Below are 26,184 nucleotides of genomic sequence, written 5' to 3' on the forward strand. Positions count from 1 at the left end.
TCGTTTTGACATGGTTGGTCTGATGTTGCAAACTCCTGATATGCTGCAAATAGTTTCGAATATTTCTATCCAAAGAGAATTCCCTCAACGTACTGGAAAGTGAGTACATTCATTTTTGGCATTCCTACTCTGGCCAAATTTAAAAAAATAAAACTATCCCCTTGTTCACACATTTCCAGACAAGATATTAGATTTGGAAAGGTGCATCTATAACGTTTTACTGGTGGTTTGATGATGTTACTTTCCTACATCTATCCCCATCAAAAACAAAATACGGGTATCGAAAGACATAATTTCTCAATGATATGCTGACCAAATTGGAAAAGATTTCCCAATAACTTCAGACGTCCTGGGTCAACTTCATGTGTACACGATTGCACAACAACATAGAACATAGAATCTTAAAGCACAGTACAGGACTTTCACTCCCCGATGTTGTGCCAGCCTTTTTTTCCTATTTTAAGATCAGACTACGCTTTATACCCTTCAATGTGCTAACTTCCATGTGCCTATCCAAGAGTCGCTTATATGTCCCTCATGTATTTGACTGTACTAGCACTGCCGGCAGTGCATTCCTCGCATCCACCACTTCTGTGCAAAGAGCCGACTCTGAAATCTCTTCTAAACCTTCATCCGATCACTTTAAACTTATGCTCCCTCGTAATAGACATGTGCGCCATGGAGAAACGTCTTTGGCTATCAACCATATCTATGCCTCTCATCATCTTGCACACCTCTATCAATTCACCTCTCATCCTTCTTGGTTCTAACCTGCTCAACCTTTCTTCATAAGACATACCCTCCTGTACTGGCAGCATCTTGTTAAATGTCCTCTGCATCTTCTCTCAAGGTTAAACATTTTTCCTATAATGAGGCATACAGAAAGGAACACAATATTCCAAGTGTGGTCTTGCCTTCTCTCCACACTATACAATCAACAATGCAATGATATTTCACTAAAATGTGATAATGAAGAACAGTTCTGAATAAGGATCACTGGACTCGTAATGTTGACTCTGATTTCTCTCCGCAGTTGCTGTCAGACCTGCTGAGATTCTCCAGCAATTTTGTTCATAATTCCTCGTCTTCAATTTGGAAGCGAATCCTCTCATTCCACAAGAAAGAACTGAAGCATCACGGTGTGAGTCATTGTAATGCATCACACGAGCTGCATATACAAATGGATTTCCGTATTTCCTGCATTGTTCCTGTTTAAGGAATTCTTTTTATGTTAGCAACGAGTTCTACAACATAATGTCATACTCCTGGTTCCCATTTAATTTTGAATATTTTTGGTTATTCTACCTGGCAATTAAATTATCTGCAGAAATTCTCTTCTCCTTTTAGTAAGACGTTCAGGAGCATGGGTATGTAATCACTTCTTCAACAAAAAAATCCATTAAATTAGTTCTTAGCCGAGAGGGCGAGTTTCCTACATCATTTCACTCTCTGCCCCTCCGGTCTTCATCCATAAAGCCAAACTTGATCATCTGTCGAAAATCGATAGTTTCCTCTTGACAAAAATGAGAATTCCATTCTGCACAAATTCTTGTCGAGGGAATTACAAAAAAAAATCTGGGAAAAATAAAGATTGATGGTCGGTATTGAAAAGAGAGATTGAATGTCCCAAACTCTTGTGGCAGAACAAGGTGCCTCATAAGTGTTTGAAATCTGAGAACTTTACTCAGTCGCAACACCTCTGACAGAAAGCGTGTATTTTTACTTTCAATCAATTCCTCCTCCTATTTACATATCAATTTCTTTGAAAAGTATGAATAATGCATGACGTTTCAGCCTGGACACGTGTGACAGTTCCGATGCTCCCTGATCTGGATTGATTTGATGACTGCTCTCCCTTTAGAGAAAGATGACTGGTGGTGATTTAACCTGATGGTCTCCATTCCGAAGGTGGGTAGTGAGCTGAGAAGGTTCAGAGCTCCATGGCAACTTCAGATTGTGGGTGTAATGAATTCCCACTGTTGTTATCACAATACGTCACAGCCCAGCTATTGGGACAACTGAGCTAACCGATCCCTATCAGGGAAGCTTCAGTAGAGGCCAATCGATCTCCTGTCATCTTACCTCAGATTCTACTAATCTTGTTTCTATAAAGTTGTGCTCCCCTCTGCTTCATGTGTGTGTTTTGCAATTCATCCATTTAACTATATTCGAGAAAGGTAAATAACTCAATTTGTAAATTGAATATCGGAAAGGAGAGCCTATTAAGAGTCACATGGCATAGTAAGGAAAGCAATTAGATGCTGTGGGTCGTTGCTTTTTTTGAAGAGGGGTGCACGTTGGCATTAAGAAACAGGGGAACGTTTAAAAATTAGCTCATCGTGCCAGATATTGATAAGTTGAAACTATCAATTATGACAGACACCAACTTTAGAAGGACATACAGCGGATAGACATGTGGCAGATGAAACGTATTGCAAAGACAACTGAGGGGATACGTTTTGCCAGCTTGGAAAATGACATGTAACGTGTGAGCGGCATGGTGGCACAGTGGTTAGCACTGCTGCCTCCCAGACACAGGGGTTCAATTCCCGCATCAGGCGACTGACTGTGTGGAGTTTGCACATTCTCCCCATGTCTGCGTGTGTTTCCTCCGGGTGCTCTGGTTTCCTTCGACAATCCAAAAATGTGCAGTTCAGGTGAAATGGCCATGCTACATTGCCCATAATGTTAGATGTAGGGGAATGGGTCTGTGTGGGCGGCGGGTCGGTGTGGACTTGTTGGGCAGAAGGGCCTGTTTCCACACTGTAAGTAATCGAATCAAAAAAATGTATTCTGAAGTTTTGACTTTTTCATTCTTTTTGAAGAAGTGCACTTGAACAGTAGGGCTGAGGGCTTCAGCAGGTGTGACACTTGAATTTGACAGTATACGTGGCTGAGTAACTAGGAATGCAATTTAAACTTTAGTTTGTAAATGGAGTGAATTGGTGCAGAAGCAGAGACATTGTGGTGATTATTATCCAGCTGTCTTTTGACTGCGAGAAAAGCATTGTGTTCCAGCATGTGCAACACATAATTCACAAAGGGTGTCATGGTCCTTGAGGAGGTGGAGACGAGCAATATGAAGAAGCTTCTAGTTTTGACACGGATATATTGGACAGATCGTCGATAGCCCTGAATTAAGGGAGCTGAAACAAATGAGATACATGAGATACATGTAATACATGAGAATATGACTACTGGACGAAAGCTGGTAAAGAAAAGAAAACTACTCCAAATTAGCTGTTTCTTAGAAAAACATCGGGGACAAATGATAAGGTTTGTGGCAAAAAAGTGCCGTGCACATTTGAACGACAGTAAATCAGGCAGTGATAGTCTCGAGACTATTGTAAAACCAACAATAGCATTAAGGCAAGATAAATTCAAACAAACGTCAAAGACCAGGGAATCAGCTGGATCACTTTTGCCTCCCATAAATAGTCCAGGATACCATGGTTAAATATGTGACAAAGATGATACATTTCAGACAGTAAATCAAAGCAAGTGAGAAAGTCTTGCTGGTGAAATTGTTTCGAAGATTGGTGTACAATTATTCCAAACAGGTTAGAAATGCTGTCCTGAAATCTTATTTAGCGCAGATACAGCTAAAGACAATCTATTGGCTTGTCAAAAAGGTAATTGTCTGATTTTCACTTTAATTTCTCGACATTGACCCATGCTTAATATTATCGGCAATCATCGACTTTGAGACAATCAAAACAATAAAATATGTTGGGTGCAGACAGTTTACAAACTCCAAGACATCTCTTTTTGTCAATACAGTTATAAAGCTTTAGAAACATTTTCATTCCCAATACTTGTGTGTCTATTTTACCACATTATAATTCGTGCATGACATCATGGGAAGCCAGGAGGAATAGTTTAGATTTGTCATTTTTACAGCAATTCCCCCAATGCCAGCACCATCATTCTAACAAACATTAAATCAAAGTATGTCTTTCTTTTTACATTACATCGATACTCACCAGAACATATCAGGGTGACATTGTTGTGTCCACTGCAATCCTGGTGAGTGTCTGAAGACCGAGGGCACTTCCCCAGCTCAGTCTCATTGCCCGTACATTTAAAGACCTCAGAACCCTTGAGCACAGTACTGCCTCCAGAATGAGCAGTGCTTGAAACAGACACGGCCACTCCACAATGAAGCTGCGCACAGACCACATTGGCGTTTTTCAAATCCCAGTCAAGGCCACACATTGTTTTCCAGGTGTCACAAAAAAGGACCTCGAGTCTTCCTTGGACCAACCTCGGAATGATGTGGTCTGAAAAGAAAAGCATTGAATCAGGAAAACGCTGAAATAAAACGAACTCAGATTATTGAATGATGATCATTCATTTGATTAATAGCAGATCTGGCACATTCGGATATAAATTGTTCCATCAATCTGTGTGGCTTTGTAGCCCTGTCGACCACATTCATGTTCGTTCCCCAGAATCCTGACCCTCAGCTGTTTGAGTTAACAGCAAATACACGATACAAAGTGATTGTGCCATCCAACACAATGTTGAATCTCATTAAACATTGATTTGTAAGTCTGATAGTTCCAGCGGTGCAGCTCTCTCAATGTGGCTTTAAGTGACATCACAATGGACACCTGTCCTGCCCCTTCACTGGAGTGGAAAGGGTAACAGGTACTTACCTCTCCCATTACCGTCAAGTATTCAACAGTTTAAATAATGATACTGAATAAATCAGTGATTCTGTTATTTTTATGTTAATAAGTATTGGACAGTTATCACATCCTTTTCTGTTTTGACAGCCCCGGAATTTGATAAAATTATGCAGAAAGTACAGCAGTTTTGTTTTACCTGAACAGACGACACCAGCATCTTTGATGTCTGGCCAGGAGCGGTGATACCAACTCGCTGATCGACACTCCTTCAGAGCGCGCTCGGTCCCGCTGCACTGAACATTCCAGGTCACAATGGGTCCGGAACCTTGTCCAAAGTGAGCCCCGCGCGGGGCAGAGACCGCGGTCCCACAGTCCAGCTCCCGACACACAACAGCAGCATCTGGCAGGTCCCAAAGATCATGATCGACTGTCCCCCACTGTCCCCAGTAATGAATCTCCACTCGGCCAGCGCAAGGACTGCCCCCATTCGCAAGTCTCAGCCTCACCGTCTCTGTAAAATATAGAAATGGTAATCAAAGTGAGCAATGTGCAATTGTGAAAGCTCTATATTGCAGCCAGCATTCCACGCTGACAATGCAATGCGAGTGAGGTCACGGTAAAAATACACACTATCGCAATCTCCCTTAGGATATGTATTGTAGATGGTGAAAGGCAAAGATCATTTTTTCAAATAAAATGCTCACTCACAGACAGGATCAGGCAAATGTTTCCATGAGAAGATATGTATTACTGATTCATGGGATGTGGGTACGCTGAATGGCGAATACCACAACTGGTCCGCCCTGAGAATATCTGAAACTGAAACGTACGTCCGCCTGTATGGTCATGTGAGCATGACGTCACTGCGCAACAGTGAGTGAAATCGTTGATACACATTGCCGACAGCAGCACTGTGTGTGCAGATGAATCTTCATCGCATCTCCATGTATTGTCTTTCTGTCTGAGAATGGTAGTGTGCATTGGAACCGCTTCTTTTCCACCCTCCCCCCCCCGCCACGAATCCTGAAATGAGAGACCTTAAGAAGTCGTGCAACTACCACCCTATTTGTTATTAACAGACAGCTGATTAACGAGTGAGCATTAACACATGCTGTTATTCACCACCACTTCGTATTTGAGCAGAAACATCAGAATATAAGGATTCCAATCCCTGGAAAAATAACATGTGATTAACTGAACTGTTGGCCTGGGTATCGACAAGTCTGTCTGAAATAGAGAGAAGGGAATTAAAGTGTTAAAAATCAACGCAATGCTGAAGAATAAAGAAAACAAATGCAACAGCTGCGGGCAATAATTAGTATTACTTTGCGAAATAAGGTTGTTTAAAAAATGGTGATTCGCATGTGGAATGAGCTGCCAGTGGAAATGGTTGTGACAGATATGTAAAGAACATTTTAAAGGCATTTGGACAAATATTTGGATAGAAAATGTTCAGAAGGACATGGGCAGCGTGTAGGGAAATGGAGTTAGTGTGGGCGGACATTTTGGTCGGCATGGAACATATTATTCGGAAGGGCCTGTCCCCGTGATATGACCCTTTGAGTGGATGATATTTGGAAATTTGACATCCTCCTTACATGCAATACCGACAACACAGGAAACATATTGACAGCAGGGATCAAATATTGTCATCTTTCTTCTACATTTATTTGAATTGTTTCCACACAGAGAGACATACTGCCAATCCAATGACCTTTCTGTTTGTTACTGCACTGCCGACTTACTCAACATTGTGATGATCCCCGTAGACAGCAGGAATGCTCTCCAGTGACCATAGCAAGGTGCCCCCATCCAAAGATTTCAGGAGCTTCGAAATGTATTCAATCAGCAATGCTGAAATAAACATTGACTGACAGTGCTTCGTCAGCAACTAAACGCCGAAAGTATGTTTTGTTTAGTATTGCATTTACTTTCGTTAAAATTCGGCTTTGTACTGTTCTCCTATCGACATGGCGGCAACATCACGAGATTCAGTCATTGACAATATCCAGCAGGAATTCTTCTTTTCCCCAATTCCAGAACATGAGGATTTATGATGGATCAAAAGAAACGTTGAATATGTAACTGGCTATAAACCACTTGTCAGAACAAAAGAATGAGATCATGCGGTCCAAGTGCCGTTGGGAACCTCTTTGTGCAAACAGCCGAATTTGTTTCATTACCTTTCGTTATTCCCCAAAAAATTGTCTTTGTCAATATCTTTTACCCACGGTCTTCTGCACTGGGGACAGGATGGTGATGAACACCTATTGTCATTTTTTGGAGAAAATGATTAGGAGTTTACTGAACTTGCCCCGTTAATGATGTTCATTGATTATATATTTTGTTCCTCTCCCAAGCTGAAAATGGAATTCAAACGTATGTCCAATTTTAATAAAGTTAAAATTTCTTCCAAAGTTAGCTAACTTTTGTTGATTTTTAGTTTCCTGCGAATTCTTTACCATGCTACTTTTGAAAATTCTGAACAGCTCGAATTGTTTGCTTTGGTTCTTGAGATAATTTCATTTCTACTTTCAGGCAATCAGACAACACCGGCCACCTGTCAATGTGTTAACAGATGGTCACTCACTCTGATTCATTGAATCCCTGATACACAACGTCTCTTATCCCTTGCATTCAACGATGTTTTACCTCCTTACGATGTGTGTGCAATATCGCAACAATTCAATGGTAAATCTTTACTGCTTGTATTTTTTTATTGAACTTCGTGGTAGAAAACGAACATTAAAAATCGAAAACAGGACATTGCAGTCTGATCCGTTTACTGGGATATTGCCCTCATTCATCCAAAAAGAACCCTTCGGGCTTTGCCCTTTCTGAGCCTGTACTTTATCAGACTGACTTGAACCTCTCATCATATCACCTGTTCTGTCCCATTTACGTTTCTATAATTGTTATATCCGTGAGAATTTGAATCTATTACTTTGTACACTGTTACATACATGTCAAGATACTCGAACATGCAAGAGCTCTGTTGGTTTACGAGAACGAAGGAGATATATACAACTCTGAAAATCTTTTGAAGTACTGCATTAGGTTGTACAAGATAGGCCGTTACATTTAATGTGATTTATCAGACATTTGATATTCCTCACTAACTGGACACTTTTGGAAAACAACAAATCCACGTCAGACCAGTGGCATCATAATGAACACCCAAACTAATGGGAGATCTGATGCAAACTCAGGCTGCAGAAGCACCAGTGGTTGCGATTTGAGACAGTGTGTAATTATTGAATAATCTTGGTTGATTTGTAACTGCTATGGCCCTTTGAACTACTTTTGCAAAATTTAATGTCTACGCTATATTTCTCTTGCAATATTGTGGAAGACACAATATTCGACATGGACTAAGGCGAGAGTCAATGCAATGACAGTGTTCTGCACACTTCACTTCGATTTAAGGGCACAAAAACATAAGAAATCGAAGCAGGAATAAGGACCTTGTCACCTCAATCCTGTTCCACTTTCAATGAGATCATGGCTGATCTTTTCCTGGATTCGGTTACCCTTTCCCGCCAATTCAACATAAACCCTAAACTCCTGCAGAGTACAAAACTTCATATATCTTTGACTAAACCATATCCTACAATTCTGCCTCAACTGTTTCACGGGGCAGGGAATTCCACAGAATCGCAATATAATGGTTGTGGTACTTTCCACCCGCACCACACCCCCCACTGGGTACAACCTCCGTGTTTCAGTCATATCTATTTCCTTCACAATTTTATGTTTTTCTATAAGACTCCCTTCTAATTCTTCTAAATTCCATTAAGTGCAATTCTGGTCTTCTCCTCATAAGCGAACCCGCTCATCTCCAGAATCAATGCTATGAACACTCTCCGCTCCTTCCCCAGTGCTAGTACACTATTTCACCAACACAGATTGCGAAATACTTCAAGTTAAAACGCGATATCTAGCAAGATGGCAAGTTGATTTCCAGTTTGTTTCAACTACCCATGAGGGACATGAACAACGTTTTTGAACTTGTTTTCAGCAATTATTTAGATTTCAAAAAATAATCTCAAGTTGACTGAAATATCATCATTCAATTAAATGCAAAACGAGGTGGGATATCTAAAGAAATAAAAGTATTGACACCAACAAAAATGCGGAATTTTATGTGATCTTTGAATGAGAATTGACACCGAACATATATTAATTACTTAACTTAGAATCTAAACAATCTGTTCAACTCCCATTTGATATGATTTCGCTCGTTCATGCAGAAAGGAATCGATTAACTTTTGCGTTGTACCCGAGTGGCAGAGTTAAGTTGAGAATAAAGAATTCAAGTCTCAGTAAAAGAGAAAACTTTTAATTGAAAAATGTTGCCTAAAAGTGCTTCCCTAATTGTTGAATGGACAAGTTAGGACTGTGAAAGAATGTTCGCTACTTACATTGCTGCATTAAACTCCACCATACTTTGAAAGGCTCGCGGCACCCGTCGCAAATCAACGACATGTATAACCTTTAGATTAGCTTAACAACTTAAAACATTCATCACCAATGTTCCGTTTTGAACTGGAACCATCCAAGTTAACTGCAACAACTCAACTAAGCTCATTCACGCAATCTAACAAAACTGCTGGCTCACCAACTAAAAAGCCACACAGAAAATTAATGTACTGGACTTATAAGTCCCCATCCTGATTGAATGACACAGTTGTTTCTTGACTAATACTTGATGACCATTCTGTAATACTCATTTTCACGTATTTTGAAGTCCCTATCCTTAATGGATCAAGTGGATCATGAACTTGGGTCGACACAGCAAAGTTGGGATTTTAAGTAATGCTGGCCGAGCCATATAGAACATAGAACATAGAACATAGAACAAAACAGCACAGAACAGGCCCTTCGGCCCACGATGTTGTGCCGAACTCCTATCCTAGATTAAGCACCCATCCATGTACCTATCCAAATGCCGCTTAAAGGTCGCCAATGATTCTGACTCTACCACTCCCTCGGGCAGCGCATTCCATGCCCCCACCACTCTCTGGGTAAAGAACCCACCCCTGACATCTCCCCTATACCTTCCACCCTTCACCTTAAATTTATGTCCCCTTGTAACACTCTGTTGTACCCGGGGAAAAAGTTTCTGACTGTCTACTCTATCTGTTCCTCTGATCATCTTATAAACCTCTATCAAGTCACCCCTCATCCTTCGCCGTTCCAACGAGAAAAGGCCGAGAACTCTCAACCTATCCTCGTACGACCTACTCTCCATTCCAGGCAACATCCTGGTAAATATTCTCTGCACCCTCTCCAAAGCTTCCACATTTTTCCTAAAGTGAGGCGACCAGAACTGCACACAGTACTCCAAACCTTATATTTTTTAAAAATATATAGAAAAAGAGTCACAGGTTTAATTTCCTAAGTTTAATCGTTACCGAACACATTCATCACTCAAGAACAAATTAGGCAAAGGGTTCATTCTGGATATTTCAGTTCTTGGCAAGATGAAAATTATGGCGTGAACAGCATTTACTTAGACATGTCATTTCTGTATCAATCTGGAATACAGGGCACATGACTGCAAGTAACATATGTCTGCGAATACTATCACACCATGGTTATACAGAATATAGGCATAATCTGACAGAATTGTTCATGTGTGCATGAGGTCAATCAACAGTCGACACAGCATTAATGGTTGTTTTCCTGACACTAAATTTACTCTTTCCCACAGAATTCAGTGCACACAAATGTCACTGACAACCATTCCAGTTGTTCAGATTAACTTGAGAAGCCTGAAAGTTGCTTCTCTCTTTTCTTGCCTGAAGTGATAACACTGGGAACAATAAAAGTCAAAAATAGACAAGACGCGTAAAGTGCCTCGATATTTCTGTTCAGATCTTCTCTAAAACTAAGTTTGGCATAACTCTCACCAGAGATTTGGCAACATGTTTAAACTAAATTAAAATCTTTGCAGATCTCACTGCCAGCAAAATGTGGTCATGTTCAACCTTGCCTTAATATGCAGCAGTCTTGCCCCTGACAGAGAAAGCGAATTGGTCAAACACATTTCCACCGGTTAGAGCATAAAACCAGCATTGAATGAACAGTACGATCCAGGGAATAGCTGGAACACCGATGTGTGCCTCCTCAAGGATCTGCGGGAATACAAGACAGGTGTACCAATCGGGTTGTTCTCTGAGCAAACTCTTCAAGTCATTTGGCAGAATGCTTCAAATATACATAAATACAGTCAAGTCGAAGTAAGAGATGCCTTTCGTGTGTTTGTTGAATAGAGTCAAACTCCAATGTTTACTTTTCCCGTCATACAGTACTGTATACAAGTCGGAGCAAGTCAGGACTGCAGATGTTGGAGATCAGAGTTAAAAAGGTTGGGCATGGAAAAGCACAGTGAAACAAGCAGCAACGGAGGAGCAGGACAGTCGACGTTTGGAAAATAAGATCTCTATTCCTGATGAAGAGTTTATGGTAGAACCGTCGACTGTCTCGTATGCTGCCTGACCTGCTGTGCTTTTCCAGCACCACACTTTTTGACTACTGTACAGAAGTGACCCGTTCCAGGGACTATGCATGCATGTAGAGCTATTGTATGAATAAAGTTTTCTTTTTTAGAAAAAAAGAAATCATTCGGCAAAGACTGAACTTTTAATCACTATCTGGTACACAAATTGAGATATTGATGTTGAACTGGGCAGTGACAATCATTCGATCAAATTCAGTGAATAAGAAAACTGGCTGAAAAAAGAACGTCAAAGAACAGTGGGTGGTCGAAATTAGAACCGAAAGAGAAATTTCTGGAATAACTTAGCAGATCTCGAAACATTTTTGGACAGAAAGCAGTGTTGTAGTTTTCCGTTAAGTGACCCTTCAATTATTCGCAGATGAACAGCTAACTGGGTCCTTTATCACAGCAATCAGTCCAACAGTTCTCTCGGAACAAATTATCTGTCATGATTCCAAAATTACAGGACTGTCTCAATCGCAAAATGTATCATAGTGGCACACAGCTCCTTTGTTTCACTGAGGATGTGAACGGCGCTTTATAAATGCATCACTGTCGAGAAAGTATTGGAATATAAAGAGAAGAAATACTGACCATAATCAGTGGCACATCAAGTTTCTAGAAATTCAAAATAATCAGCTTCTATTTTACATTCTCACAAATATTGACGAGTAAATTAGTTAGATAGTGTTAAGCAGTTTTCCCGGATACACACACCGTTTAAACCAGCGACAGACACAGTTTCCAAACACACCCGAATTGTGTGAGTAGGTCTTCAACACTGTGAGCTGTACAGAAGCTACGAATAGATGCAAGGATTGGAAGTTTAAGGGAGGAAGGGAGGGTGGAGGTTGGGGAGCTCTGACACCACAGAAACAGTCATAGAGAAATGAAGACAAAAAACATTTTTATTCCATATCATGTCAATATTCTATCTTGCGCAGACTGACAATGTTATTGTTGCCACATCTATGTCACTAATTATTGGCCCATGAAAGGTTAAGAGAATGTATTCAGTAAACCATAACTCACAGTTCAATAGCTGCAGAAGAAGTAAGTTCAGGAGGGTTACAATCATCGTCCCAGCTGGTGGTACCGGATCAAATCTGAACATTAGCTGAGTGCTGTTTCACAGACATTGAGCAGCAGTTCATGTATCAAGTAACTCCTCGATTTCTGTCAGTGTTAGTTCCTTCACACGGCTTGAACAGAGGCCCGTGTTTCTTTCCAACAACCAATAGATTGCGATGTGTGCGGACTGTGAACTGAACACTGTCTTCTACACCAATGAGAAGTGATGTGACCATTAATGGGCACAAAGACACCGGGTTCCAAAAATCAGCTCATCTTGAGAGATCAATGACGTTAAAGATTTTAACTTGGAAGCGAGTCCTCACTCCGGAATTCATATCATATAATCACTCTACCACAGGAGGTTATTGGTTACGGATTCATTGAAGACGGTGTGCAACTCAACAACTCCTCGAGCAGCTGCAGAAACAGCTCAATTTCCACTTCTGCACTGTTCACTCTTCAGGATTCAAAATGGAGTCTAATAACTTCAGAGCAGAATGTCTGTCCTTTCTCTGGATTACAAGTCACTACTTTCCTTCTTTGTCTATCCGTCTCCTGTCAGCATTGGTCTCAACAGAGCAGACCAACATTCACCTCGTCGCCCCCAATTAACACAACCTATTCTGAGATTTTTATTCTGTCCTTTACTATAACTCGGGGCCTGTTGTCTTATTCTCTGAGCACGCTGAGCATCTGTTCCAGTCTCTCCTCCTCAACCTCCGTCCACAGTGTGGAAAACTGTCATTCTCCGGAACAGTCACAGTGTATTCAAACTATTACCTCGCTTTTTGGGCCCCCAGATGCTGCCCGCCTTGGTCTCTTCTTCAAATGTTTGCCTTTGTTTTTAGTTTCACTTTTCTATGATACAAAAAGTGTTAATCATTGAAACAACTTTAAAAAATGTTAAGTCGCTCCCCAAGGATCATATTGTCTTCTAATCACAGATCTTGATTTCTATTTGTCTTCTGACAAACTGCTTCACTCATCTTTCTCAGTATATGTACCAATATTTAACTAATCATTATCATTTGGTCGAATTTGTTCAGCAACGTATTTGTGAGAGGAAACTATTGTATTCCTTTTTTTTTCCTCTGAACATTCTGCTCAAATGTCAAATTACGTTGATTTTCCCCCTATCATTGCCAGCTCCTGTGGGACGGATACAGTGTAATACAGTAACATTGCACAATCTTTTAAATTTGCCAAATATCAGATTTCCTCTTGATACGCCTCAGTTTTCAAACGTGCGGGGCCTCACATCATGGCAACTGTGACTTTAAATCTACAGAGTGCAGAACATAGAATAATACAGCGTAAGGCAGGCCCTTCTGGGATCGATGTTGCGCTGAACTGTGGAAAAATATCTATGCGACAATATTTCATTTTCATACAGATGTTCATCCAATGGTCATTTAAATGCCCAAAATGTTGGCAAGTGTACTACTGTTGCAAGCAGTGCGCTCCACGCCCTTTCTACTCTCTGAGTACACATAGTGCACATCAATGTAACACAGATTTGTCAATTCATTGGAGAAGGTGTGGACTGCAGATTTTGGAGAACAGAGTCGAAACGTGTGGTGCTGAAAAGGCACAGGTGGTCAGGCAGCATTCGAGGTGCAGAAGATTTCATATTTTGGACTTAAGGCCTTCTTTGGGAATGGGGCCGGGGTGGCTGGTCAACTGAATTTATTGGGACTAAATGAAATGTAAATAGATTAAATCCATGTTTCGATCTATCTCAATGCAAATGTTTAAACATTCTGAAAAAAAAACACACAAATCTGGCAGATTAGGGATGCAAAATGTGAACTAACCGTTCTAAATTTGAGGATGGGAGAAACCACGATGTACAGGTTGTCATGATCAAGACAGTACTTGGGACATGACAGTGTCGACCATAAGCAATGTAAAAATAGGCATCAATTGGGATCAGGCAAAATTGTCATGATGCATGGGATGGAAATTGGGTTTGAGAACGCTACAATTTTTGAGTTGGCAACTATTATCTGAAAATTGGATACCTTAGTCCATGTTGTATTCACGAATTTTGGAAGACCTATGTAAAGATCCAACAAAATAGACTTGCGTTCAACAATGAAGCACAAGCTATTGGAGAAGATATACTTGCCAGGACGGAGCATTGGTTCATAGGCAGGAAAAATAGCGCATACTCAGTGAAAGGAGGAGACCAATGGAGCGAATGGAAAATCGACGCTGGGACCTGAGCTATTCCCAATTTACTTCAGCTATTTTGGCTGAGAATGATCAATGGTGACTTTGCAAGGTTTGATGATGCGAAGACGCTTCAGTGCTAAAAGGATGAGTTGGGCTATTGGGCAAATACATGAAAGATGCAGTCAAATTTGAATCAGTGTAAGGTTAATGACATTGAACAGAAAATTGGAGAGAACAGAATACCAGACTTAAGCATTCATTTAACATTCCGTTCGTGATGACGTACAAAGAGAGGTGGATGACCCGATACACCGGGAACTGGAAGCAAGGAAACAAGTACAAGACAGAAAGGTAAGTGCTATTTTGACCTTCTTTGAACAAGGGGTTCAGTCCAAGAGTAAAGACATCTTGTCACAGTGCTTGCACAAGACGTTTCAGAGACCCTTGAGTTATCGTGTGCCGTTGAGAACGCCTTGCCTCAGGTACAGTGCATTGCGTTGGAATGGCTGAAGTGAAATCTGCCAGACTGATTTCAAGCAGTGCAGATGTGTCCTGTAAGGAAACATTGGACTTATTGGGTCCATATTCCTTGGTGAGTATCTCATTGAAACGTCAATACTTCTATTGGCCTTGAAAAACACGATGTAGGTTTGATGTATAATCTTGTTTAGAGTATGCAGGAAAAGGGGTCATGATCTTGGGATATAGGTGCGCCTTTTCGATAAGCGTGGCAGAGATTTCGTCACTCACAGGATGATGTGAGAGTGGAATCCTCAAAAAGATTGGGATGTCGTTGTACTCATTCATAGTTCTCCTGCCAGTGTGAAGTCTGTGGAATTTAATGGGAAATTTGACCCCAGTCACTCGGGCTGCTTTCATCTGGATGGGGTCAAGCTTCTTGAATTTTATCGGAGCTGCAGCCAGTCCAGTCTTTGGGGAGTATTCCATCACTGTGTTTCTATCTGCACAGATGCGGAGAGATATATTGATTGTTGCAGTATTCTGGTGTTTGCTTCAGAGCTGAATGGCTCTGGTGGAACTCAGACTGTCTATGCCGTTCCTGTTTGACAGCACTGTTGATGACCCCTTCAATCACATTCCTGCTGACAGAGAGAATGCGGTTTAGACAATATTTGGCCTGGTTGGATTTGTCATGTGGTTTACATAGGAACACATGTGGTCCATTTTCCGCACTGGTTGTGGACTTTACAAGAACAGGGACATTGAAATAACGGTCAACGTGTCCAATTACCCTCTCACAGTTGACCACTTCTTACAGAACCGTAGATCACACTGTGCGTGATACAAAATGTGATTGATCACAGAAGACAAAGGAAGTTGTGGAAGTGTAGTTTTGTTTCTCTCCCTGAAAGTCTGTGAACAGTGACGTTATGAAGGGTGAGTGTTGGGACCATGGTTGGTTGTAAAATACATTAGTGTTCAGGGAAAAAATGTAGGTGCTCCGATCAGTGACTTCCTGAATGTCACACTTATCATTAATTCCGATTTAGAATCCACGTCGCTCCTTCACAAATATAAGACCTGTCCCTGTCTTTTTCTCTGCTTCCTCCCCACATCTCTGTCCCTCGAGCATCTCAGATGAACAACACATAAGCCAGCATTATCCGGCCCTCTCCAGTTCTGAATAACAGTGAATGGAATCTCAACATTCAAATCATAATTGCACCAAGTGTCTGCAGTGGTTTCAGTTCTAAATTCAAATCGCCAACCTCGTCAGGAATTTGATTGTGTTACCATGGTTACGGAACTGCATGCATTTAGTGCATTTCGCGAGGTTTAGTCACATTATCAATAATTACCAGTTGAACTTGTGCTGTTTTGCCCTATTTGTCGATGTGACAGCGCCTGAAACATGTCTCAGTAGGCTGCTACAGAATGTCACATTAAAAGTGGTTTTGTTACGATAGAAGGCAATCTGAAGAAATCTGATCATTCAGGGAGAAGCAAAATTCCCAGACACACATACGGTTTTCAGGACAGTCCCAAGCAATGAACTGCAACTAATAGCCATGAAATGCTGTCAGAAGACACTCAAAAGCAGGTTTTACAGCAGATCATATTTTGAAATTTGTCAAGATTCATGTATGAAAAAGTAGCTTTTGAGTCTGCAGAACCACAGAACAGTCAGTGAGCGTCTTGCCCTTCTGTCGAATCAACAGGAAACACCTGGAACCCTGGTAAATTCTGTGCTCAAGCGTTGTAGCCAGGATCTTCTTTAAAATTAAAACACTCAGTTGGAGAACGCCGTAGTTTCGGAATGAGAATTCTGGCTCCAAATCATCCCATTTAGTATATCATCAGGGCAAGCTCATCTCAGCACCACGCTCACAGCAACAGGGAATCTGTAAATATGTCAAGACCTTAAATTTTAAATCGTGATGCACATTTTCATTAATCCTGGCACAATAACAGAAATGCATAAGATAACATTTTCAGCATGTCAGAATACACGATTTTATAAGTCCATTTATTTAGAAGAAACGTGCACAAAGATCGAAGAATTGCACTGTGCATTTGGCGAAAATCTCTTTATCTGACAATTGCTGAAACACAGTGGCGTTGCAATGTGGAATGACGCTGTTCAGCCAATCGTGTCTGAACTGGCTCTTCAAATTACCATGATTAACCCTTGCCATTATCCGGCTTGTAACAGCCCCTCCCTCTTCCGATCTCTATATAATCTTCTAGCCCCCACAAACCTCCCTATTTCTCTACCCCCCTCCAGCCCCGAGACCCACCTCCACGATCTGAGTACCGCCACCAGCCCCAAGCCCCCTCCAGCCCTTATACCCCCTGTTTATGTCTGTAACCTCCTCGAGCCCCACACCTCCTTATCTCTGTCACCCCGTCCAGTCCCCTGCATCCACTCAATTCTCGATAAACCCATCCAGCCCCTGCACCCCCTCCTAACCAGGAACGTGCTGCAGCCTCTACACTCTGGTGTAGATGGAGCCTTACTCTGCCTCTCATCCCGTGCTGGGGGTGTGTGATGGGAGGGTCAGTGTAGAGGGAGATTTACTCTGTATTTGACCCTGTGATGTCCCTGGGAGTGTTTGATGGGGGACAGTGTAGAGGGAATTTGACTCCGTGTCAAACGTGGGTATGTTGATGTTGAGCAGGGTTATGATGACTCGATGAGTGGAGGCTGGAGTTTCTGTTCCAAATGAAGTTATGCCTATCTCGAGGTCCCCGTTCATAAACACAATAATGAGGAAGAAAGACACACTGTGGGTCGAGTATGTTGCCCATTAATTCCAGGCAGTGCCCAAGTCCAACAAGAGAGAATCGAACCATTACCACGCTCCACTCGCCCTCCGAGGTTCTATGGTGTTACCATCACTGAAGTGCACCCCCCTCCCTCCATGATCAACATCCTGGAGGTTATCATTGACCAGAAACTGACCCGGACCCAGCCCTATACATACACAGCAGCTGCAAGAGCACGTCAGAGGCTGGGAATTCCACAGTGAGTAACTCCACTCCTAACACCCCTCCCTGAAGCCTGTCCCACCATCGACTAGGCACAAGTCAGGATGGTGAGGGACTACTCCCCGTATGCCCTGGAAGTGGACTATTCCAACAACACTCGAGGAGCTCGACACCGTCCAGAGACAAAGCAGCCCCCAACTCGATTTGCCCGACACCCACAAACAACCGCTCCCTCTCTCCCTCCCTGCACCCAACGACGGCCTGTCGCAGCAGTGTGTACCATCGAATTGATGCACTGCAGAAACTCCCCGAGGCTCCTCAGAAAGCACCTTCTCAAAACCCACAGCCACTTCCATCTAAGAGGACGAGATGCAGCAAATACACGGGAATAATAGACCCTGCAAGTCACTGTCCGACCCCAACTCCAAAATATATTGGCTAATCCTTCAGCGTCACTGGGTCATTATCCTGGAATGTCTTACTTGCGGGACATTGTGGATCTTCCTACAGTGGTTCAAGAACCAGCTCACTACCCGCTTCTCCAGGTAGGCAACTAGGTTTGGGACCGATCCATGCTGAACCCAGCCAGTGATACCCACGTCAATCAACTCTGCCTGTCCAACTCCCAGCCCACCCATCCCTGTTCCCCCAGCTCCCATCTCAAATCTCCTTAGAAACCTCGTGACACACTGATCCCTCTACATTTATTCATTAATATTCACATTCCAGGCCTCCGTCTCTCAAAGATCATTCAATATATTTGTACACCTATCTACATTACAACCTCAGCCCCCATCCACAACCTCACATTGGCCTCTCTCCCAGGGCCAACCTGCCAATACCCTTTTTCCACTACCCCAGAATTAACATTTAACATGTACAACCCCTCTCGCCTGACCGTCCCCATACACCGACGAATATAGATGTATTTATAGTCTCCGAAACCCCTTCACTCCCCAACCATCTCAACCATTCTCATCCACGCCCTACATCGTGAGGGCCAGTCCAGAACAGCCTCGGGTTCAGTAACACTCTGCCGAATACCTTTAATTACCTTTCCCCATATAATGACATGTGTATACAACCCACCCACCCCAGGTCTCATTCAACAATGCCCAACTGAGAGCCAAGCCTCACAACAGCCTTACACCCCAGGAATATACCAGATACTCAACTGCCCCTTCCCTATGCACTGACATAAATGTATTTATATTGTACCTCTCCCGAACCCCTGCCCCATTTGTCTGTCGCACTCTTCCCCAAATCCAAGGATGCTGCCTAGCAACAGCCTCCAGCCCTAAGGTCTCAAACTGCCCCGAGGACAAATACCCTTCTTCCGTGCCCCTTCAATATATCAACATATATGCATTACCCCACCACGTTCCCCAGCCAAGACGCAATGACCAACACTCTCGTCCACCAAATATTCAGTGATTTTCCCCATCCTGGGGGCCAGCCGAGCAACAGCCTCTGGCCCCAAGATCTCCCATTCACACCAGTGATGAATACCCTCTGAGCAGATCGTCGAAATATATTGACTCATGTTTTAATGCGTTACACCACATCACCCCGCTAAGACTGAATGAGCTGAGCAGTCCTGAAACATCGATTTCCTTCCTCCTCGGTTACTGTCTGACCTGCTGTGCTTTTCCAGCACCACTCTCATCTTGGCTCGAAACTCCAGCATCTGCAGTACCCTCATTTCCCTTGTCCTGCGACCCAGCTGGCAACAGCCTCTAGCCCTAGCGTCTCCCACTCACCTGCCCCTCCACATATAGTGGCAACCATGTGGACACGTATTAATACCCCTTCCCACAATATTCCTCTCAGCTGACCTGTCCCAGAGTAAAGTCTACAGAGACACTGGCCCCTCCCATATACTGACAAACATGCCACATCACCCCAAGACTGAGCGAGCTGCTCTGTAAACATATTACATCCCCTGCGACACTATTCCCCCGCTCCCTATAAGACTGAGAGAGTGCCATGTTGTGGGGCTCAATCGAGCAACGGCCTCTAGCCCCTGGGTGTCCAACTCACCTCTGGGATGATTAACCCTTCCATGTACTGACAAACATGCATACATACATTACACCCCCTGCCACACCAACCCCTCCACAGGACTGAGCGAGCTGATGCATTCTGGGCCCAGCTTAGCAACAGCCTTTGGTCCCAGGGTCTCCCACACTGCCATCCCACGGACGAGCTCCCCTCTCCCCTGCCCCTCCCGATATGCAGGGGAACCACGAATATCCAAACGAGATGGGCAGGCACTATTTTGTGTGGATAATCGATGATTCGCTGAATCGATTAAATGCCTTTCCACCGAGGCTTGGAGCTTTTAAAGTCTGCTCCCCATTTCAGACACGAGCTGCAGCACACAGCGCGCGAGCCCCACCCCGCCTGCCAAACCCGCCCCACTGACGCTTCCAGCCCCACAAACCCGTCCAACATCTCCCCACGCCCACTGCCAACGATCCCCTCTCTCCCCCAACCGTCCAAACACTACTTCTGCCCCCGCCCCCAACTATTCAACACCTCCCCACCCCTCAATTGTCCAACACCACCCCCCGCAACCCAACCCCGTCCAACAGCGCCCCGATCCTCAACCTCATCCAACACCTCTCTCCATCCGCCCCCAACAATTGCCCGCGCTGATCCCCTTTCCACCACCAGCTTCCCCCTCCCCCAACTGTGCGACTCCACCCCAGGCCCTCAACCCCGTACAACGCCTCCCTTGCCCCCAACAACGCCCCCCCCCAATATTATCCCCACAAGCCTCTCCGGCAAAGCTGGACTGTTCACCAATAAGACTGCTGCAGTTGTCTTTGTGGGGTAAATCTCTAAAGACACGTGTGTGCGCACCCACACCACACACACACGCACACACACACACACACACACAACCACACGAACGATGTTTACTGCATCGTTTTGACGGGTTCCACCTCTGCCTTGTACAGGACAATGTTGGAGGGATTATCTGGGAAAGGAGTGTGGTTCGGGGACATCCGTCTGGAGATCTCCAGGGAAAGTGTGAGAAGAGAGAGAGGGCGGGAGGTCAATCATTTGCAGAAGATGCCTGTTTAATCACTGTAAACAAAAGATGTGATCACAGATGGAAACACGTCTTTGATGTCATGTGTCTAAAGGGAGCTCGAGACCTCCTCCGGAGATTCCAATTTTTAGATAATTGGCATTCAGACATATGAGGTTCTTCTATATCGACAGACAGGCCATTCCCATCTTCACAACAGGGCCACCAAGCCTCACCTGCCCCCGTTCCAGCGGCCGGTCTAGCAACAGCCTCTGGCCACAGCTCTGAATTCGACACTACACCCAGGTCAGAAGGGGGGACTTATGCCGTTCTCGCGCTCCCATCCTTCCCCAGCCACCGCCATCTTCCAGGGCTTAACTCTGATGTCAGAGTGCACCACACTGCGATGCCCCTTCACCATCACCTGACATCAATGTGCATCCCGAGCTATGCTCCATTCATTTCCATCAGACTGAATCGCGGTGCCCCATTGAAGTAACAACACCCCCCGCGTGCCACTGAATTTGTGTCCACAGGCAAAAAAAAATCATTTCCATTTTGGTTTGAGTTGGGTTCGGTTGGGGTGTGGGGTGCAGAGTCGACAGAACTGTCTCAATCCATTTGAGTGTTTTGGGCTGGGGAAGACTGAAATCATTCATTTCCATGGCGAGGTGGTGTCTGTATTGTGGGTGGTGGGGCATCAGTAGTTCCTCCACCCACAACATTGGCTAACATTTGGCAAAACGAAAACATTTTCAGTGGTCAGCAAAGTAACAAAACCAAATTAAAATCAATCCCGAGCTACCCACCACCCCACCCCCGCATCCCACTCCTATTAACTGTTCGCGCCCCCCCCCCCACGCAACCCTCTCCAAAAAGCGAGGAGCGAGAGCTGGGGAATGTTCATTAGGGACAGTTTTGTTTGTGGGTAGATCCAACTTTGGCACGTATGAATGTTTGAAAGGCTGGTTGTAGAGATTTCAGGAACAGAATGTTCCTGTGATCTTGAAGGATAGGGACGGTGAGATCCGGGAACTTTGGATGACAAGAGAAATTGCAAGCTTTGTCAAAAATAAAAAAATGTAGTATATATCAAGTTTGGGAAACTTGAAGCCAGGCAGAGACCTGGAAAGTACAAAGAAAATCGAAAAGAACTCAAACTCGGAAATGGGAGTGCTAAAAATGGTTATGAAGTCGCTTTGGCAGACGGGATTAAGGACAATCTCAAGGCGGTTTTGGAAAGGACTAAGGTTGGCAAGTCTCCAGGATCTGTTAGGATGTATCCCTGAATACTTAGGGAGGCGGATGAGGAAATTGCGAGGGCTTTGTACGAAATCTTTATATCTCCTTTAGTCACAGGAGATTACTGACAAATAGACAATGGTATTCCTTTTAGAAGGACAAACCAGGAAATTACAGGCGAGTGAGCCTTATCAGACAATGTGAAATCAATCTGAAGCCCATCTAAAGTACACTATTCCATTATCATTCATATGTTTATCCAATGACCATTTAAATGCCCTTAAAGTTGGTGAGTATATTCGCATTGCAGGCAGGGCATTCCACGCCCTTCATGTTCCCTTAGTAAAGAACCTACCTCTGACATCAGTCATATATGTGTCACCCCTCAATTTAAAGCTACGTCCCCGCGTGCCAGCCATCCCCCTCCGAGGATAAAGGGTCTCACTCTCCATCTTGTCTAATCTTAATGAAGACTGATTGGAGAACATTCTTAATGAGGTAAGGATTGTTTTGAGGAAGTGGTAAAGATGGCTGATGAAGGCAGGGCGGTCGGTTTTATCTGTATGAACTTTAGCAAGGCCTTTGTCAATGTCCCTCATAGCAGGCTGATGCAGTTCAGAAGATGCAGTCACACAGCTCCTTGAAAGTGGAGTCGCAGGTAAATAGGATAGTGAAGAAGGCGTTTGGTATGCTTTCCTTTATTGGTCAGAGTATTGAGTACAGGAGTTGGGAGGTCATGTTGCAGCTGTACAGGACATTGGTTCGGTCACTGTTGGAATATTGCATGCAATTCTGGTCTCCTTCCTATCGGAAAGATGTTGTGAAATTTGAAAGGGTTCAGAAAAGATTTACAAGGATGTTGACAGGGTTGGGGGATCTGAGCTACAGGGAAAGGTTGAACAGGCTGCGTTTGTTTTCCCTGTAGCATCGGAGGCTGAGGGGTGACCTTATACAAGTTTACAAAATTTTGGGGGGCATGGATAGGATAAACAGGCAAAGTCTTTTCCCTGGGGTCGGGGAGTTTGGCAACATTTTCACACGGAAGGTGGTACATGTATGGAATCAAATAGCTGAGAATGTGGTGGAGGCTGGAACAATTGCAACATTTAAGAGGCATTTGGATGGGTATATGTACAGGAAGGGCTTGGCGGGATATTAGCCGGGTGCTGGCAGGTGGAACAAGATTGTCTTGGGATATCTGGTTGGAATGGACGGGTTGGACCAAAGGGTCTGTTTCCATGCTGTACGTCTTTATGACTCTATGAATCTATGACATGGGATCTGTGGTGAGCTGTTAACATGCGTACAGAACTGGCTCAGTCACATCTCAGGGGCAACATCTCCTCTACACAGCTGCGCTGGATCTACGAAGCTATGTTTCAAGAGGGAAATAATTGTGCAACCTGAGAAATTCACAGGCTTCAATGATTTCGCTGACAAAAAATTCTGCGGTTTGAGTAATGGAATGAGGTGGCCACCAGAGGGTGGTATTGTATCACTTTAAATAAAAGAGCCCGCTGTCGCCACATATGGACACACAGGCATGAACACATATTAACGTAGACACACATATGGAAACACACATCAACCTGACATTCATCATCGCCTCACTTAAACACAAGGCATACAGATGGAGAAAGGGTAGTAGGGTTTAATCCCATTTCAACAGTTTCACCCCAAAAACAACAGAGACGCCACTGCACAGACAGTGAAGCACAGACCTGTGTATCTTTTTCTTTGTTTCCTTCTGATCCCGTATACATCCACCACAATGCTCGCCCTTCAAAATATTACCCCACAAATTTCTGTCCCGTAAAGATGAGCCCACAGTTCATACCATTCCAAATTTTTCCTCTTCCCGAATTTTTGCTTCTCTAAAACTCCCTTCTTAAGTTTAACTTCCACCACAAATGTGTGCCCCTCCAAACATTTAACCCCTATCTGTCCCCAGTTGGTGGAACCACGCCTTGTGCAGTGTCCCACAGCTGCATCCTGCTCCATTGGCGACGTTGAATTTTCAGAACGGTCAGTATCTGGTTGGTCTTGTGTTTTGTTATTGGATACTGAGTGTATGCACAAACAATGAAAGGCCAAACTAAGTGAAGCTACAAACAAGATTATTTGCATGAGAAATAGTACAGGTAAGAAGTGATAGACAGAGTTAAGGATCACATAACCAACGGATCAGAGAACAAAGAACAGTCGAGCATAGCAACAGGTCCTTGGGCCCACCAAGATTGTGCTGACACATGACACATTTCTAAATTAAATACATTTCCTTTCTACGTTCTGCATATCTTTCTAGTCCCTGCCTGTTCATGTATCTGTACAGAATGCTTTTAAAAGTTGCTATTGTATCCGTCTCCAAATCTTTGTGGCAATACGTTTCAGGTATTTACCACCTTTGGTGTGAAACAAAAGCTGCCTCTCACATCTCCTTTCACCTTCCCCTCTTTTACCTTAAATCTATTACCACACCGTCACACAAATTGACATTTGCACCCGGGTAGAAAAGACTCTGGACACTTTATCCCTGCATCTCACCATATTCTAAAGTTCTATTAGAAACCCCGCCAGCCTCTGATGTTCAAGTGACAACAATTTAAGTCTGTCAAATATCTCCGAGTAGCTTATACCCTCTAAACCAGGCCACATACTGGTAAACACTTTCTGTAGGCTCTCCAAAGCTTCCACATCCCTTTGGCAGTGTGGCCTTCAGATATGAACACAATATTCCAAATGTGGTCTACCTAATGTTCGACAGCAAGCAACCTGACTTTAAACAATCATTATCTGTGCCCTGACTGGTGAAGGTAAGCATGCCAACCGCCTTCTTGATCACCTTACCACGGTGTTGCCACTTTCAGAAGCTGTGTGCCTGTATGCCCAGATCCCTCTGTACATTAATGTTACTCAGATTTCACAGAGGACTGTATAGTTCTGCCCTGCATTCCGCCTTCCTAAATACTCACACAAAATTATACTCGCACCCATGACACGGTTACACACTCACAGATTACACCCACAACCAATCACTCACTGAAACTCACACACATTGACTGTGTCACTGACATCAACAAACTGACACAGAATCGCAACCCATATATTTATTCACCGCATTTTTATTGATGAAAAGCAAATTACATTGTACATCAAGTGCACGAAAAAGCAAAGCACTTTCTCATGGAATTCCGAAGAGAAAAGCCTGAATCATAAATGACAGGGACGTCGCCCTTAAGAGAGAGTCAATTGATCCATGAAGTGAAATGTATCATCTGATTAATTAACCAAAAAATACCTCGAGACACTATGTCTGCTTCCCGTTTAACAACACACATGAACAAAAGGAAAGAATACGAATGAAGGCAGTTCAAGACAAATCACATGTTGGCGAATTATAATCAATTACAGCAGATACTGAGAAAAACATTCGGCATTTGGTTCATGATGGTGGATGCCTTCTCGCAATAGCATGTGCCTCAGGACGCCCCATGTTGAAATAGACTGTATTATTTATCTGAAACAGTAAAGACAGTAGTTTGAGTCTACTTGAAGACATGTCACCTGTGAGTCGCCTTACAGCCTGAGAACTGTGAATCCCCTGTGAAACGTTTCACTCCAAGGTTTGGCGAAAATGATAATGTCTGTCTCTAAAACATCAGGCCGATTAAAGGCCATATTGCAAAGGGGGCACTGATGGGTCTCTGCATCTGCGCACTCGGCTCGTTGTAAAGGACAGCCTGAAATTTACATCAAACAGAGGCAGAGAAGTGGGCAGCAATTATCCCTCGGACAATACTTATTCTACAATTGACAATCTCACAGAACCCATTTTACAGTAATAATCACCTTATGATCGGTGTGGGGTTATCTTTTGGTTGTACCTTATCCTAAATTGCAGCAGAGAGGACATTTCTAAACGTACATCACTGGCCATGCGTGATTTTGCACACCAGGTTGTGATGAAAGGTGCCACATTAATAAAAATCTTTTGTTGCTTTCGCTCTGGTAAAACAATTTCAATGATCGCTGTGACTAGAGAACATTTGGACTGGAGGGTCTGGTTCTGTGCA

The 26,184-nt window shown here is 43.4% G+C and overlaps 1 protein-coding gene across 1 annotated transcript in view; it reads right to left on the reverse strand.

The window, feature by feature from the left end:
* Nucleotides 1-26,184, reverse strand: part of LOC140461063 (scavenger receptor cysteine-rich domain-containing protein DMBT1-like) — a 36,331-nt gene that overhangs the window by 6,611 nt on the left and 3,536 nt on the right. Inside the window, exons 4-5 of the mRNA XM_072555847.1 lie at nt 4,828-5,142; nt 3,984-4,280 (exon numbers count right to left, since the gene is read on the reverse strand). Coding sequence (XP_072411948.1) covers nt 3,984-4,280; nt 4,828-5,142 — 612 coding nt within the window. The remainder of the gene's footprint in view (nt 1-3,983; nt 4,281-4,827; nt 5,143-26,184) is intronic.

This window comes from Chiloscyllium punctatum, chromosome 36, assembly GCF_047496795.1.
Source record: "Chiloscyllium punctatum isolate Juve2018m chromosome 36, sChiPun1.3, whole genome shotgun sequence".
NCBI lineage: Eukaryota > Metazoa > Chordata > Chondrichthyes > Orectolobiformes > Hemiscylliidae > Chiloscyllium > Chiloscyllium punctatum.